The sequence below is a fragment of the Zootoca vivipara genome, chromosome 16 (assembly GCF_965207765.1).
Source record: "Zootoca vivipara chromosome 16, rZooViv2.hap1.1, whole genome shotgun sequence".
Lineage (NCBI taxonomy): Eukaryota > Metazoa > Chordata > Lepidosauria > Squamata > Lacertidae > Zootoca > Zootoca vivipara.
Window position 1 is genome coordinate 34794059 of NC_142599.1, and position 18077 is coordinate 34812135.

The following is an 18077-nucleotide window of genomic DNA, read 5'->3' on the forward strand; positions in this document are numbered from 1 at the left end:
TCCCTCATAACACCAGAAATCGTGGAAGTGCAGTGAAGCTGGATGTTGGGAGATTCAGGACAGATAAACATTCAGCGCTTAGTTAAGACTGTGGAACTCACGGCCACCAGAGGCTGCGATGGCCACCAACTCTGTTTGTTGACATCCGTCTGTCTTGAGAGACAATGGAGAGGACTCAAACTAGCACCAAAGTGACCCTCCTTGGGGCACAACAAGCCTGCCTGGGCAGTGTGTCTGGAGGTCCTGGGCTGCACAGACAGCAAGACCCCCCTCTCAACCTCACTGATGTAGTCAAAAAGAAAACAGCAATACAGTGGTACCTTGGGTTACAAATGCTTCAGGTTACAAACGCTTCAGGTTACAGACTCTGCCAACCCAGAAATAGTACCTCGCGTTAAGAACGTTGCTTCAGGGTGAGAACATAAATCGTGCTCCAGCGGTACGGCGGCAGCAGGAGGCCCCATTAGCTAAAGTGGTGCTTCAGGTTAAGAATGGACCTCCGGAACGAATAAAGTTCTTAACCAGAGATACCACTGTACATTTGACACCAGCTTGGCTGCAGGTGTTGCCGGAAGGAGGCGTACAAACCATCTTAGGGGCTCCATTCTGGATTTGTGTAGGATTTACTCCTGAGCCTTTTCTTCTCCCAGAGTTAGAGGTTTAGGATCAGAGTTTTCCTTCTTCTAGATGGGCTCCCTTCCCAGGTGGACAAGCCCCACCTGCCCCTCACTTCCTTCTACAGCCTTCTTGACCGTTGGACCCACTCTTGGTCTCGTCCGCTCAGTCCACCGGAGCCTGTCTTCTCTTCACATGCAGGGGAAGCCCCCAACTCACTGAGTGTTTGAGACCCAATGACTCTCCTCATCAGCTTCTGGGAGCCACAGGTGAGAGATGAGTGCAGGGTAGGGGTCAAAGGTGGACAAACTGCCCCAGAAGAAGCATGACGTGCCCCCCATCAGAGGCACTACCCCTCCCTTAACACCCCACCAACTCGGATGGCTTTATAAGAGAATTGGACAGATTCATGGAGAACTATTGAACAGCCTGGATAGCTCAGTTGGTTAGAGCATGGTGCTGATAATGCCAAGGTTGCAGGTTCGATCCCCATATGGGACAGTTGAGTATTCCTGCAATGCAGGAATTCTATGATTTACTAGCTGGACCTGCCACGCGTTGCTGTGGGTAATCCCTGTGATTGCCCCCACCGAGGAGCGGCTTGGTCTCCGGGTGGTTTTCTCTCTGTTGGAGGCGTGGTCTCCGGGGTGTGAGGGATTGTGGGAGTATGTTTGTGTGTTGTTTGTTGAATGTCCACAGGTTTTTACCTGTGTTAGGTGTGTCAGCTGGTCAGTGTAAGTGCATGATTACCTGCTCACATGTGACTCTGAGGTTGTGGCCAAATTTCAGGACGATCGGGTAAGTGCTTGTGGGAGAAAAGTGGGGAATAACACACATGCACCTTCACCATATATATATATATATATATATATATATATATATATATATATATATATATATATAGATCCCATCAATGGCTACGTACTAGCCTCAATGGCTCTGCCAGAGGCAGTGATGGTTTTGAATCCCACAGGAGAGGAGAGTTGCTCTTGTGGTCAGATCCTGGTTCCTGGTTCCCCAGTGGCCACTGTGAGAACAGGATGCTGGACAAGATGGGCCATTGGCCTGATCTAGCAGGCTCTTCCCATGTTCCCCTTAAACCTCTAACGCCCCCAAAGAAGGATGGTTATTTTCTGAATTAAAATCGGAATTGTGTCTGTGACTCTCCCCAGAACGGTTGACCTGGGGTAATCCGCGTGAATGGTGACCCTTTGGAGATGGTGGATTACAACTCCCATCATCCCTGAACTTGGGCAATGCCGGATGGGGCTGGTGGGGTACACAAAAGTCTGGCAGGTGCAGCCTTGAGAGAGCCCCCAGCCTGAACTTCTTTGCAGGGTTGTTGTGCAGGTTAAGAAGGGGGAGAACTTCCTTCATTCTTTGTAGGAAGGGTGAGCAAAAAAAAAAAAGGTAGCAGGTGCTAAATTAATGAAGGAGGCAAAATTTGGGCAGTGAATCACCCTGCGATACAGAGGACAGGTGCCTCCACAGCTAGTATTTTTTTGGGGGGGGGGTTGCCTAATGAAAGACTTTTACACATTCAGTCAGTCTGACACTTTCGTCTGTGCCTGGCACGCACTTTGGGAAATGTTGATATGGACTTTCTGGCTCAGGTCCAGGGCGGCTGTCTACCAGCTCCATCTGGTACGCAGGCTGAGACCCTACCTGCCCGCAGACTGTCTCACTAGAGTGGTGCATGCTCTGGTTATCTCCCGCTTGGACTACTGCAATGCGCTCTACGTGGGGCTACCTTTGAAGGTGACCCAGAAACTGCAATTAATCCAGAATGCGGCAGCTAGACTAGTGACTGGGAGTGGCCGCCAGGACCACATAACACCGGTCCTGAGAGATCTACACTGGCTCCCAGTACGTTTCTGAGCACAATTCAAAGTGTTGGCACTGACCTTTAAAGCCTTAAACGGCTTCAGTCCTGTATACCTGAAGGAGCATCTCCACCCCCATCATTCAGCCCAGACACTGAGATCCAGCACCGAGGGCCTTCTGGCGGTTCCCTCATTGCGAGAAGTGAGGTTACAGGGAACCAGGCAGAGGGCCTTCTCGGTAGTGGCACCCGCCCTGTGGAACGCCCTCCCAGCAGATGTCAAGGCAATAAGCAACTATTTTACTTTCAGAAGACAACTGAAGGCAGCCCTGTTTTAATGTTTGATGCTGTATTGTTTTTAATATTCGGTTGGAAGCTGCCCAGAGTGGCTGGGGAAACCCAGCCAGATGGGCGGGGTATAAATATTATTATTATTATTATTATTATTATTATTATTATTATTATTATTATTAAGTCAAGGTTCCTGCTGCCTGATTTTGTTGCTCTCAGGCTGGAACTCAACAGATACGGTTCCCAAATCTACACACACACACCCCGACCTGAGATACGACCATGTGGGGAGCCAAGGCCTGTGAATTGGTGGGAGGAAAGAGAGACTGCACTGATCTTTTATAAGTCTCAGGAGAGAGGTAATAACCAGGGGAGAGCGAGGAATAGAAGTTGCTCAGTTACTGTTGTTAAGTTCTGGAAGAGAGAAAAAGGGGTGATCCTAGCCTATGGCTGCCCAGATTGGGAAAGGAAGCAGGATTTGGTGAATAAAGCACGGATGGGGAGCCTCAGCCTGGGCATTGATTGTGGCCCTCCGGACCTCTTTCTCTGGCCCTGGGGGCATTTCCCATGCCTTCACTGGCCCTGCTTCATGCTAGGTTTTTTGGAGGAGGCTGACTGGAATGTGTCCTCGAACTCTGCACATGCCCCTCGCTTCCCTGGACAGAGGATAGAGAGGTAGGTGCAGGTATAGAAACATACCTGCCATACAAAGGTGAAATTTGCATCTGTTGCCCTGCATACTTCCCATTAGCCCCCAGCCCACCCCTCAGTTCTGGGTTCCAGGTTCCAGTGCGGTGTAGCAGCTTACAGTGCCTGGGAATTCAGGGATATTTTTTTTTAAAAAAAAGAAAAAAGTTGTGTGTCCTTGTTTCTCAATATTGATCCTTTTACATGGTTTTATATGTCCTTGTATTTTATGCATTGCTGTTATTTTTATTGATTATAGTTTAGTAATTATTGCAATTGTTAAGAGTGGATTTGCTTAGTTATCATTTTCTGATTTTTAATTTTGCTGTTTACAGTACTATTAGGTATATTCCGATGGATTGCTGAACATCGCTTTCTTGGATATAAGCTGTTTGTTCCAAAGTTATGTATTTATTATGGCACTTTCATGTTGGATCAGATCGTTATCAGGCGCGCGTGTGACCTCTGCCGCCTATTTTGTTGTTTCTTCGGCTTTGCAAACCCGCCTGGCGCGCACCAATCTAGAAAGGCAGCATGCAGATCAAAAGTGAAATGAACCGAGATGGGCAACAAGTACAGGGTTTGATTCCCCACTCAGCCACCCGCATCCTCTCCACCCAGCCTACCTCCCAGTGGGGTGCCACAGGGTTCTGTCTTGGGCCCAGTCTTATTCAACATCTTTATCAATGACTTGGATGATGGGCTTGAGGGATCCTGATCAAGTTTGCAGAAGACACCAAATAGGGAGGGGTGGCTAATACCCCAGAGGACAGGATCACACTTCAAAATGACCTTAACAGATTAGACAACTGGGCCAAAGCAAACAAGATGAATTTTAACAAGGAGAAATGTAAAGTACTGTTGTTGTTGTTTAGTTGTTTAGTCGTGTCTGATTCTTCGTGACTCCATGGACCATAGCACGGCAGGCACTCCTGTCTTCCACTGCCTCCCGCAGTTTGGTCAAACTCATGTTCGTAGCTTCGAGAACACTGTCCAACCATCTCGTCCTCTGTCGTCCCCTTCTCCTAGTAAAGTTCTACACTTGGGCAAAGTACTACACTTGGTAAAGTACTGGTAAAGTACTACACTTGGGCAAAAAAATATAAAAAAATAAAGGCACAAATACAGGATGGGAGACACCTGGCTTGAGAGCAGTACATGTGAAAAGGACCTAGGAGTCTTGGTAGACCACAAACTTGACATGAGTCAATGGTGTGATGCAACAGCTAAAAAAGCCAATGCAATTCTGGGCTGCATCAATAGGAGTACAGCATCTAGATCAAGGGAAGTAATAGTACCACTGTATTCTGCTCTGGTCAGACCTCACCTGGAGTACTGTGTCCAGTTCTGGGCACCACAGTTCAAGAAGGATACTGACAAGCTGGAACGTGTCCAGAAGAGGGCAACCAAAATGGTCAAGGCGCTTGGAAATGATGCCTTATGAGGAACGGCTTAGGGAGCTGGGTATGTTTAGCCTGGAGAAGAGAAGGTTAAGGGGTGATATGATAGCCATGTTCAAATATATAAAAGGATGTCATATTGAGGAGGGTGAAAGGTTGTTTTCTGCTGCTCCAGAGAAGCGGACACGGAGCAATGGATTCAAACTACAAGAAAGAAGATTCCACCTAAACATTAGGAAGAACTCCCTGACAGTAAGAGCTGTTTGGCAGTGGAATTTGCTACCATGGAGTGTGGTGGAGTCTCCTTCTTTGGAGGTCTTTAAGCAGAGGCTTGACAGGCACATGTCATGAATGCTTTGATGGTGTTTCCTGCTTGGCAGGGGGTTGGACTGGATGGCCCTTGTGGTCTCTTCCAACTCTATGATTCTATGACCAAACTGGGGAAGCATGATCTCCTGGGATCAGAAAGATGGGGTCGAAATGTCAATAAAGATCTAGTTCGGTGAAGAGAGAGGCGGGAGATGGATGGGGAAGCCTTTCCCCGTGGCGGGAGGGCGGCAGGGGCTGCGCTCAGCCTGACCCCGGTGGAGAATTTGCTATTTGCTTTTTCCCATCTCCCTCCCTCTCCCTCCCTCTCTCTCCCCCCGAGGCGAAGCTGCTGCGGCTGACAGCATGACTAGCAGGCAGGCGATTGTCTGGCTCGGCTGTGTTTAGTCTGCGCCTTCGCCGCCGCCTCCTTCCCCGTCTTTCGCTCCCATTTGGAAAGGAGAGCGCGCGAGAGAGCGCTCCTCTCCAAACCAGCCGCCGCGGACGCGCGTCCCGCCGCCTTCAAGGGGGGCTTTATACGCCTGCCACGTCCTGGGGAGCATGCCTGAGCCCCGGGGAGAGCATCCGTGCACCCCGGAGAGGGATCGCCGATAGCCGGTGAGTTTCCCCCCAGTTTGATGTGGCAGGATCTCCCCCATCGCTGCCCCCCACCCTTCCACGACGCCACTTCTGGGCACGGGGGTCCGGAGTTTCCTCTCCTCAAGCTTCAGATCGTTGCCCTTCTCTTTCCCTATCCCCCACCCCACTTCTCGGGGAGGGGCCGTAGCTGCTCATCTGCTTGGCCTGCAGAAGATCCCAGGCATCTCCAGGTAGGGCTGGGAGGAGAGGCCCCTGCCTCTGAAACCCCGGAGAGGCTTTGTGCTTTGTTCAGAACGATGAGGACTAGAAGCTTGCATTGTTTCAGGAGAGAGGCTGCAGCTCGGTGGCTTTGCACGCAGGCGGTCCCAGGCTCGATCCACAATCTCCGGGTAGGGCACGGAGAGACGCACACACACACATGCCCTCCTGCCTGAAGTCCCGGAGAGCTGCTGCCGGTCAGTGTTGACAATACTGAGCTAGGTGGACCAACCGTCTGACTCGGTATAAGGAAGTTTCCTGTGTTTCTGTGTCCCAGAGTCCTTTCAAGAGGATCCCCCCCTCTAAGTCTCTGTACCTGGATGGGCTGCTTGGGGGACATTTATATCCCAAAGAGAAGGAGCGGGGAGAGAAAGAACCCAGGAATCCAGGCCCTCACATTTTCCCCCTCCTCGGCACCACGAGTCTTCCCTCTGTTCACCTCTAACCACTAGGCTCTACTTCTCTTCTGAGCGAAAGAACCCTGGGTTGAGTTTGATGCTCTTTCTGCCTTGAGCAGAAACAGTGAAACAAAGCAGGCTAGTTTTTATCTGCTCGTTTCAATGTGTGTCTACTCGGCGTAGGATAAACACTGCACCCCAATATTATTTTATCTTTTTAAAGAAAGCTGCCCACCCAGAACATGGAAGACAAAAACAAAACAGAACCCCTAGTTGATCTGCTCCTTTCCCCTTTTCTCTTCCCCCAGGGAGCTCAGACTGGTGAATAAATATCCTTCTCTTCTGAAACTTATTAAAAGGCAGGGAATCTTGCATGTGACCCACCCACAGTCTCCAGTTTTTCTGCCGCGATGGCTGGGCCTCCCTGTCCCTCCTTCCAAAGTTAGAGAGAGGAATCCTTTTCCCCTCGCATGACTCCCGTCATCCTGGCACAAGCGCGTTCCTTTATTGCTGCGTCTGTTCTTGTTTTATTCCAGGATTAAGTGGGTGACGGTCGGCTCCCCGAATGTGGCCTTTACCCCAAGTCAAACCGTTCAGACTGGGGTCTCTCTCCGCCCTTACCTGGAGATGCCATGGGAGCGGGGGACAGACTGTGGGTATCTTCTGTGTGTGCAAAGCATATTCTCAACCAGTGACGCCGTGGCCTTTCCTTTAAATGTAATGCTAAGCTTCTAGTCCTCGTGGTCAAATTATTCTATGTTGAGATTCTTGCATTGTAGGGGGTTGAACTAGAGGAACCTTGGGGTCCCAAATCTACAATTCTAATAAAGGCCTGATTTAAATGTGGATGTAGGAAGCTGTCTTGTGCTGACTCAGACCATTGCTCCGTCCAGCTCAGTGGTGACTGTTTTTCCATCTCACTCCTTCCAGAGATTTTTGTCTTATGTCTCATGTAGGTTCGTTTCTGGTTTAGATATATCTTTGACCAGTGAGGCCGGCCAGTTACGTTCCAAAGAACCTCGGCTTTCTTTCCTTTCTAAGCCGGCCAAACTGACTAGCTTTCATGGTTCTAAGCAATGATAGAAGATCATTGGCCTCGGGGAGTTTCCGAATGAGGTGCCCGTCCTTTGGAAGAGAATCGGTGGCTCTCCAGACGTCGCTTGACTACAACTCCCATTATCCCTGACCGCTGGATACACTGCATGATGGGAGGTGGAGTCCAACAATATTTGGAGAGTTCCCTGTCCTGCTTTAGAAGGCGGATACTTCAGAGCCTTGCACATGGCCCCTTATCTCTGCTCTCTGTGAATTCCAGAATAATTCCTGGAAAGTAGTAAAAGCATTTGCATAATAAATTGGGTCAAGGCAACAGAGGTTTTTGTTGAAAATCTGCATAACGTAAACATGCTTATATAAAGCGTAGTACATGCCGCCCTCTTCCTGAGTTGTAATACTCTGAAGGGACCCAATTTGTGTGTGTGTGTGTGTGTGTGTGTGTGTAGTAGGGGAGGGGAAGATATTTAAATTGGAACATTGCCAGCCCTGACCCAAATCTCTGCTCCAGTCCTTAAGAACCCAAGAAGATCTTTGTTAGGTCAAATGGCCATCCAGCCTAACATCCTGACTCTGAAAGGGAGAAGCCAAGAAGCCCACAAGCAACAGTCCACCCCTACACTCTATTCCTAGTATCTGGCCTTCGGAGGTAGACTGCGTCTGAAGAGGGAGGCTTCATTCTCAATGGCTGTGGCTATTTCTGTAAGGAGAGCCCTGCTGGACTAGCCAAAGGCTGTTTCCAAGATGCCTGTAGGAAGCCCACTGTTTATACCCCCCCCAAAGGACGGGAACTTAAGGGGTAGACTGTCCCTGGACCTGGAAGCTCAGTTTATTCACGACCCCTGGTGGCTTCCACACCCAGCTGTTGATTTGCACTCCAGACCTCTCTTTCTGAAGCAAACCAGTGACCGCCTCTCATTCACCTATTAGCATAAATTTCCCATCATGCTCTTCCCCCAAAATGCTTAAAAAGACTCCCCCCCCCTAATGCTGAGTCCATCAGTGTTTGCAGTGAGTAATCTGGTATTCAGCTCAAATATTATTATTTCAATTTGTATACCTGGTTACAGGTAGGTAGCCGTGTTGGTCTGGGTCGAAGTAAAATAAAAAAATTCCTTCAGTAGCACCTTAAAGACCAACTAAGTTTTTATTTCGGTATGAGCTTTCGTGTGCATGCACACTTCTTCAGATACAGTGAAATAGAAGTCCCCAGGCACTTATGTAGAGAAGGGGTGGGGATGGGGAGGGGAGGGGGGATCACTCAGAAGGGTGGTGGAAGTGGGTGATTGACTGACTGATAGCTGTTGATGACCGAAAACGACTGCAAATGGTTTTGCATGAAAAAGCAAGGGTTGAGATGGCTGAAGATCGCTTATCATGTATAATGAGATAAGAATCCGATATCTCTGTTCAAACCAGGTCCCTCCATGGTTTTGAGCTTGGTGATAAGTTGTAATTCAGCAACTTCTCTTTCCAGTCTATTTCTGAAATTCTTTTGTAGTAAGACAGCTACTTTGAGATCTTGTATAGAATGTCCTGGGAGATTGAAGTGTTCTCCTACTGGTTTTTCTGTCTTCTGGTTCCTGATGTCAGATTTATGTCCATTTATCCTTTGGCGTAGGGTTTGGCCTGTTTGTCCAATATAGAGTATATAGAATATTTGTATACCGCTCAGTTTGTTAGAGCATGGTGTTGATAACTCCAAGGTTGCAGGTTCAATCCCCGCATGGGACAGTTGCTTATTCCTGCATTGCGAGGGGCTGCATGAAATTATCCTTAAGGTCCCTTCCAACTCTGTGATTTAATGACTCTATGAAAAGACCCTCGGGCATTTTACCACATTAAGAACCCATTTTACAGAGCATAGTAATAAACGCATAATTCTAAAATACCTTGGCTTTCAAACGTCTCTGTTTGACAAACATTTCGGTTTTCGAACGCCATAAACCCAGAAGCAAATGCTTCCGTTTTCGAACACGCCTCGGAAGTCGAACATGAAACGCAGCTTCCGTATTGAGTTTTCCATTTTGAGGCTTCCGTACTGAGTTTTCAGCTTTCAAACGTTTCGGAACGCAAACGGTCTCCTGGAACGGATTACGTCCGGAAACTGAGGTACCGCTGTAATCATGTGAGCATAATCTTACGAGCATCCTAAGAATGCCACCTTTCGGTAAAAAGGAACGAGTAAGTTTCTAGCCCTCAGTGGGTAGTGGAGAGCGATAATATAACAACACGAGAGCTGCTGGGTCAGGCCCAAGGGCCATCTCTTCTCACATGGGCCAGCCATAAATCTTAATCGGAAGCCCACAAGCAAGGCCTAAGCTCAACAGTGTGCTCCCCGCATGTGATTCCCAGCATACTGCCTCCGACAGTGTATTTAGAGTACAGTATAGCCATTGCTAGCTTTATCCTCTGTGAATTTGCTGTCCCTACATCTTGCAGGAGCACATTTCCCCTAAAACCTGTGCTGTGTGTGTATCAGTCTTTGTGACGAAGAGTTTGGTATTGAGCTCAGAATTGTAAGTTTGTTTACTAAAAGAATTTTGTAAGTTTATTTACTAAAATGGGGTTTTGTCAGCCAAAGAAAAGGTTCCCGGAGCATCTTACAAGATCAATAAAAAACAGAAAAGAAACCCAATCTCTGTCCTCAGGTTTATAATCTAATAAAACACAACATGGTGTTTTGAGTCTGGAGGCTGCCAGCCTTTTGAAACACTGCCCGGAGAATTGAGCAGCCCTTGAATAAAGTTTCCCGCCCCGTCCCTTGACAGATTCGGACAAGCCATTGTTGGTTTGTTTATTTATTTTATTTTGTGAAATTTAGATACTGCTCAATTGTAAAAAAAGAAAGAAAATCTCAGAAGTCTGTAAAAAAAAAAAAAGATGAAAGAAATCCAAGGTCACTCAGTTGGGTAGAGCCTGGTACTGATAATGCCAAGGTTGCAGGTTCGATCCCCATAAGGGACAGCTACACCCTCAAGGTCCCTTCCAATTCTATGATTCTAATAAAATTATCATGTTTTTTTTGGGGGGGGGGTCTATTGTCATTTTAACTTTTCAAAAGTCTTAAGCTATTGTCAATTTTTCCTATTGATGATTTTGTTGCTTTATCTCCCCGCCCCCCACCCCACCCCGGCAGAACTGCTTTGAAATAAAATGAATAAAGCAATTCGAAGAATTAAATTAAAAACAGATTAAAACACACACCAGTGTTCTGAATACCCGGGCAGGCTTCTCTAAACAAAAACCTTTTTAGCCGATGCGGAAAAGAAGGGAAGGGACTTGCCTGATATCAAGAGGCAGTGAGTTCCCAAGGTGGTACTGCATTGAACGATCAATTTCTTCCTTGGGCAACCTGACAAATTATGTATCTCCATTTTTTTAAATTTTTAAATTTTGATGTGGGGGAGGCTGATGGCTGTCTGCTTGGCTTCTCCCCACCCCTATCCAGAGAAACACTCCCGCCATGTCCCTGAACCAGCCCAGCAGCAGTGATGCGTGCCTGAGCATTGTGCACAGCCTGATGTGCCACCGGCAGGGCGGGGAGAACGAGTCGTTCGCCAAGCGGGCCATCGAGAGCCTGGTCAAGAAGCTGAAGGAGAAGAAGGACGAGCTAGATTCCCTCATCACGGCCATCACCAGCAACGGCACACATCCCAGCAAGTGCGTCACGATCCAGCGCACCCTCGATGGCCGCCTGCAGGTAAACCTGTGGGGTTGGGGTTTTCGGGAGTGGCACAGCTGGCATATAGGAACAACAACGGCACCACTGCCCCCCCCCCACCTCAGCTAGAGCCATTACCGTCTCCCTACTGAGGCCCCATTCACACGACACATTTAAAGCCCTATGATACCACTTTATTTATTTTTTAAAACTGGATTTATAACAATACCAAACACACAGCCACATTTTCAGATTTCTCTGAATCTCGTGACTTCCCCCCATCCTGTCAGGGGGTCCTAGCGCTTGCCGATCAGAAGATCAGCGGTTCGAATCCCCGCGACGGGGTGAGCTCCCGTTGCTCGGTCCCAGCTCCTGCCAACCTAGCAGTTCGAAGGCACGTCAAAGTGCAAGTAGATAAATAGGTACCGCTCCGGGGGGGGGGGGGGAGAGGTAAACACCGTTTCCATGTGCTGCTCTGGTTCACCAGAAGCAGCTTAGTCACCCGGAAGCTGTGCGCCCACTCCCTCGGCCAATAAGGCAAAATAAGCACCGCAACCCCAGAGTCGTCCACGACTGGACCTAACGGTCGGGGGTCCCTTTACCTTTATGTTTTATATCTATCCATATTATCCACCTTATTTGTTACATTGCAAGTGCGATTAAAACCCTGCTAATGTTTTCATCTGCTTACAGCAGTCTCCTAAATAAGTTATAAATTTTCCCCATTATTTCTTGATGTTTTTGTCTTCTTGGTACCACTTGGCTTGGTACCTTCTTGGCTCCCCGCCTCAAAGGATTCTGGGAACTGTCGTTTGTTAAGGTTGCTGGGAGTTGTTGTCAAGTCCACTCAAAAGGCTACAACTCCCAGAGTCGGTTTCCTCTTCCCAGGGAACTCTGGGAACTGTGGTTTTCTGAGGGGAGCAAGGGTCTCCTGACAACTCCCAGCACCCTTAACAAACTACGGTTCCCAGAGGCACCATGCGCTTGTATTCAACTAATTTCTAGCCTCCCCAAAGAATGCTGGGAGCTGTAGTTTTTTAAGGTTGCTGAGAGTTGCAAGGAGGCCTTGCTTATTCTCCCCACAGAGCTACAGTTTCCAGAGTGATTTAGCCCCTCTTCACAGGACGCTCTGGGAATTGTAGCTCTGTGAGGGGAACAGGGGTTCTCCTAACCACTCTCAGCACCCTTAACATGCTACAGCTCCCAGAATTAATCGGCGGAAAGCCATGACTGTTTAAAGTGAGGTAATGGTGATTTGAATGGTTGCATTACAGTGGTACCTCAGGTTAAGTACTTAATTGGTTCCGGAAGTCTGTACTTAAACTGAAGCGTACTTAAGCTGAAGCGAACTTACCCATTGAAAGTAATGGAAAGTGGATTAATCCGTTCCAGACGATGAAAAACACCCCCTAAAACAGCAAGTTAACAACAATTTTACTGTCTAATGAGACCATTGATCCATAAAATGAAGGCAATAATCAATGTACTGTACTGTAAAATAAATAAGACAGTAGATGAAAAAAACTAACATTTACAGTGGTACCTCGGGTTAAGTACTTAATTGGTTCCAGGGCGCCATTCGCACCCCGAAAAGTACTTAATCCGAGCAGCGATCGTGTGCGAAGCGACGATAGAGTGGTTCTGCGCATGCGCGAAGCGTGCAGATTGCTTCTGCGCATGCGCACGCGGCGGAACCCGGAAGTGAACACTTCCAGGGCTGCGGAGTACTTAAACTGAAAGTGCTCAAACCGAAGCGTACTTAAACCGAGGTATGACTGTAATTTATTTTGGCCAATAACCAGTTGAGAAGGAGGGAAGAAAACAAAAGACAGAAAACACAGTAGGATGCATTAAGTACAATATTCAATATAGGCATTAGAAACAATGTAAAATATGTATAAAAACAGTGGGGAATATGAAATAATTATATTTAAATGATGAAGAACAATTTGAGGTGTTAGTAGGTACTAGGTATTTTGGCACAGTGGAGCCTAGGAAGGATGGTGAATTCAGAGTCTGAGGGTCCTCATCCATCCTCTAAACTAAAGCACAAAAAGTGTGTCTATGAGACCTGCATCATTCTGCATGCCAAGCAGGTGCTTTCTGCCACAGAGCTACAGCCTTTCTATTTACCCGCTGTGGAAAACAGCATGTCTAAAGCAAGTTTTTCAGCTTCTAAAATCTAGACGGAACTTTGAACTTCCTAAACAACTTCATTATTGGAGATTTTAAAAATCCTGTGTGGCCCAAAAGCTTGCACCTATTTTAAACCATCGATGGGGGAACTGTGAGCCTTCCAGATGTTGTGGTCTCCAGCTCCCATCACCCACAGCCAGCATGGCCGATGGTCAGGGGCTGGTTGGAGTTGGTACCAGTAGTCCAGCAACGTCACTAGAGGGCCACAGGCTCTTTCATAGAGGCATACCCCAACTAATCAGGGTGGTCCATTCAAGAACAAAACATCTTAAAGCATTAACAATTTCCTTTTGCGTTGTCAATGAAAGCACATCCATCTGTTTGCGTATTCAGTTGGTTTAATAATGAAATACATTAAGACTACCTATTGTGTCATGTTACACACACACACACACACACACACACACACACACACACACACTATAAATACGGTATACAGTGGTGTGTCGCAAGACAAATTTAATTCGTTAAGCGAGTCAATTCGTTCTTTGCTCTACAAATAAGGAAGGAGATTTAAGTCCAGGAGCCCCTGCCCACATATCTCTCGGGGATTGTTGAATCCCCTCTTGACCTATTTCTTTGCCTTGGGATTTTGCCTCTTGAAATCGGACGAAATAATAATGACCATGATTGGGGTGGAGTATTGATTGGCAAAGACCCCAAAAAGGCTTCGAGGCAGTTTGAAGTATTAAACCAATTATATTCGTGCGCGCGCACATCCCATGAGAAGGAAAGAGTCATCTCTCTTTATAAAATAGCAGTGAAGATTTCTAACACAGAACCATTGCAAATCTAAATATATGTCTGGATTTTGTTGTTTTTATAGGCTATTCGGTGTTTTTCTTTGCCGTTGTAAGTTTTTTTATTATTATTATCTAATATAACCCAGCCTGGGACCTTAGGGTGAAAGGGTTACTGTTAATGAATTAAATTAAGAATAATCATTATATATTGGGAGGCAGGACAAGGAAAGGCGACAGCTGCGTCCGTTTTTTGTCTCCTTAAATCAGAGCCCACCCAAAGGGCGAAAAGCAAATCCTTCTCAAAGGCCTTGAAATTTTGGAGGGATTACTTGCTGGCTTGGATGGAAGCAGCGTGTTTGTGTGTTTGTGTGTCCCTTTTTTGGAACCCCCCCCCCCAAACACATCACCAGATAAAGAGGACTCTTGAGGTGTCGGTTTTTTTTGGGGGGGTCACTATGCCAAGGCCACCGACCCCTTCCCTTTTAACCCTCACCCCAAATCAAACAAATCTCTCTCTTTCTTTTCTCTGCTAGCCACGCTGTGCCCCCTCCCTCCCTGTCTGCCCAGAGGATGAGTCACTGTCTGGTTCTTGAAGCCGTGGGGAAAGGGGGGGGGGCTGTTGTTATGTCTGAATTCAGCGTCAGCCAGAAACCGTATGGGGAAAAATGAGTGCGAGGGCCCTGTCCACAACACACACATGCACTCTCCCCCCCCCCCCCCAAGGAAAGAAAGGAAGGTTCTTGCAGAGGGTGGAGATAAAACTATGCCTGTTTTTGTGTGTGTGTTTTCTTGCATTGAGCTGGAGGGAAATGGGGGTTGATTCCTTCTCTCCCTTTGCTGCATGAGCAGTACGTTTCCGAGCACAATGCAATGTGTTGGTGCTGACCTTTAAAGCCCTAAACGGCCTCGGCCCAGTATACCTGAGGGAGCGTCTCCAACCCCATCGTTCAGCCTGACACTGAGGTCCAGCGCCGAGGGCCTTCTGGCGGTTCCCTCGCTGCAAGAAGTGAGGTTACAGGGAACCAGGCAGAGGGCCTTCTCGGTGGTGGCGCCCGCCATGTGGAACGCCCTCCCAACAGATGTCAAGGAAATACACATCTACCTGACTTTTAGAAAATACCTAAAGGCAGCCCTGTTTAATGTTTGATGTTTTCTTCTGTTTTTAGTGTTCTGTTGGGAGCCGCCCAGAGTGGCTGGGAAAACCCAGCCAGACGGGCGGGGTATTATTATGAGTCCTGTGGGCCTTTCGGCGGGGAGGTCAGCAAAGGAGTGTGCCAAGATCCAGGCAACTCCACCCTAGCTGGAGCGGCTCCTTGACCCCGAATCATGCCTCTTTCCTTGCCTGGCTGCATGATATGTGAGTGTGTTGAAGCCAGCCTACTCTACAAAGGCAACATCTACATTCATGGACCTCTGTTGCCCCGCCCACTTTGGACCTTTGGCCCCGCCCACCACTGCAAGGTGGCCCTCGGCAGGTGGGAACACAGCCCTCGGTCTGAAAAAGATTCCCTGACTCTTCTCTGTGATGTCCCATGTCCATATCTGTGCTGCACGTGAGTTGAGAGCAATGTCAGGTCTAGGGCCTAGGTGAGACCTGGGTTCAAGTCCCCTCTCAGTCATGAAACCTGCTGGGCAAATTGGGGCCAGTCACTGTCTGTCAGCCTGAACCTACCTCTCAGGGTTCCTGTGAGAATAAAATGTAGAGCGGGGAAAGCGCTTGGGTCGTGTTGAGCTCTTCAGTGGAATATAAATGTAATAATAAATACGTAAATAACCCCCTGACGTGCAGCAGAGGCCCCCGTGTCCTTTAAATCTGCTCCAGCTGGCCTCCTCTTAACATACCCTCCAACATTTCTCCAATGAAAACAGGGATGTCCTATTCCATGATAGTAATAATGATGTTATTTATACCCCACACATCAGACTGGGTTGCCCCAGCCACTCTGGGAAGCTTCCAACATATATAAAAACATATATAAACGCCAAACATTAAAAAGCAACAACACACCAAACTTCCCTATATAGGGCTGCCTTCAGATGCCTTCTAAAGGTTGCATAGTTACTTATCTTCTTAGCTCGGGGGTCGCATAACTCCATATCCTCCAACATTTCTCTGATGAAAATAGGGGAAAGTGGGATGTGTGGGGATCAAATCAGGAGCCGGGACGGCTTGTGTAAATCCCGGACGGTCCCTGAAAAATAGGGACACTTGGAGGGTTTGCATCTGCCCTCGCCGTCTCCACTCCTGCGCTAACGGTGTCCTCTGCCACCTTTCTCCCCTCCACGTACACCCCGCTCCCCACAACCAGGTGGCCGGGCGCAAAGGCTTCCCCCACGTGATCTATTCCCGCTTGTGGCGCTGGCCGGACTTGCACAAGAACGAGCTCAAGCACGTCAAGTTCTGCCAGTTCGCCTTCGACCTCAAGTACGACAGCGTCTGCGTCAACCCATACCACTACGAGCGGGTGGTGTCTCCGGGCATCGGTGAGTGGGTCTTTCGTGGGCGGGCGTTCGCACACCTGGCACCTACGGAAGCCGAGTCTCCCCACAGCTGCCTCAGTGGATCTACTTCGGAATAGGCCACTGAGGTGTCAAGAGCCGGATGTGGGAGCTCAGGTTCAGGAATCCAATGCGGCCTTCGAGGTCTTTGTCCGGCCCTCAAAGCACTCCCTCACTGTCCCTCTCCTTGCATGGCTAGATCGCGCCTCTTGGATGGAGGACAGAGAGGGTTGTGTGAATGTGTGTAGCCTACTGTACGAAGGTACATTTTGCACCCCTTTTGCCTCTGCCCTCCCCCCACCGTCACGTGGCCCCCCAGGAAGTTGCTCAGAAGGGGATGTGGCCCTCCGTCTGGAGACAGAGAGGAAAGTTTCTCTGCTGCTGTTTGTGAGCCTCCTAACATCACCTCTGCTCCCAAGGCAAGCAGGCAAAGGGCACTTGGCTGTTTCCACCTGCCTTCCTACCCATCTGTAAATGGAAATATTCGACTCCACAGAGCACACAGTGAATATTAGCAGGTTGCTATGCCAACCCATCCAAATTTCTTACACCCAGCCTGGCATCACCACCGACTGAAGATTTGCCAGAACAGGAGGGCAGGAATTAAAATAATAATAATAACCTACATTGTGTGCTCCATGTTTTCATTATCTCCCCCCCCCCAAAAAAAAACGACACCTTAACTTACAGATTATCTACATAAGGTGTTTTCTGGATGAGACAATCTTCACTTGCCCAAAGGCACCATGTCCTTAAATTCATTCTGGTGTTGCTTTTTCAAACCACCTCATTCAGATGAAAATTGGAAGTGTACACACCCTGAGGCAACTTTGTCGCTGCTTTTAAAAACAAAATAGTACCTGTAATTGCTTCACGGAGAGAAAATGTACTTTGCATGCCCTTGAAGGTATTTGACCCTAGCTATGTGTGTGTGTGTGTGTGTGCACACACAGAGAATTTGTCTCTCTGTTGCGTGCTGTCTGGACATGCTCAGAGGCAATTCGACCATAGGTCGACTTGGAATATAATTTTTATTGTTTCGCTGAGGGTTTGTTTCTCTTTCTTAACCTTAGAATATCCCAACCCTACTTTGGGGCCCCTGAAAGGGCTCCCAAGCCAACTCTGCACATGGTCAGAGGCACCCATCGCGAGGCAAAAGGTCGGGGGTGGGTGGCAGAAAAGATGTCATTTGGCCTAGGAGGTTAGCTGGTTAGCTGGGGAGAAGAGAGGAGGTTGGACCAGAAAGGGTCCCACGCTGGCTCCTCGTTGAAATGTCAGTCAAATCGAGCCCCTAGGCCGGACATCTTAAGAGATGCCCGGCACACTTCTGGCCTCAGAGAATAGGATATATAACACCCCCTCCCTTGCTTTTCTCTCTCATTCTACAGGACTGAACATCCAGAATACAGGTGAGATACAATCCTGCTTTGTTTTTCTGGATGATGGCCTAGGACAGGACTGGGGGTGGACCTCTGACCTTCCAGGTATTGCTGAACAACAACACCACCAATTTATATGCCATCCATTGGACTGAGTTGCCGCAGC

General features: G+C 48.2%; 1 protein-coding gene across 7 annotated transcripts in view; it reads left to right on the top strand.

The window, feature by feature from the left end:
* Nucleotides 1-18077, top strand: part of LOC118076190 (SMAD family member 4) — a 31724-nt gene that overhangs the window by 3046 nt on the left and 10601 nt on the right. For 3 of the 7 annotated variants that reach the window (XM_060269650.2, XM_088659864.1, XM_088659867.1), the window contains exons 2-4: nucleotides 10882-11133; nucleotides 16343-16517; nucleotides 17921-18016. In XM_060269650.2, coding sequence (XP_060125633.1) covers nucleotides 10897-11133; nucleotides 16343-16517; nucleotides 17921-18016 — 508 coding nt within the window. In that variant the 5' untranslated portion in view covers nucleotides 10882-10896. Of the gene's footprint in view, nucleotides 1-5538; nucleotides 5740-10881; nucleotides 11134-16342; nucleotides 16518-17920; nucleotides 18017-18077 lie in introns of those variants that run through there. The other 4 variants (XM_088659865.1, XM_088659866.1, XM_035098808.3 and 1 more) reach the window with 3 other exon arrangements.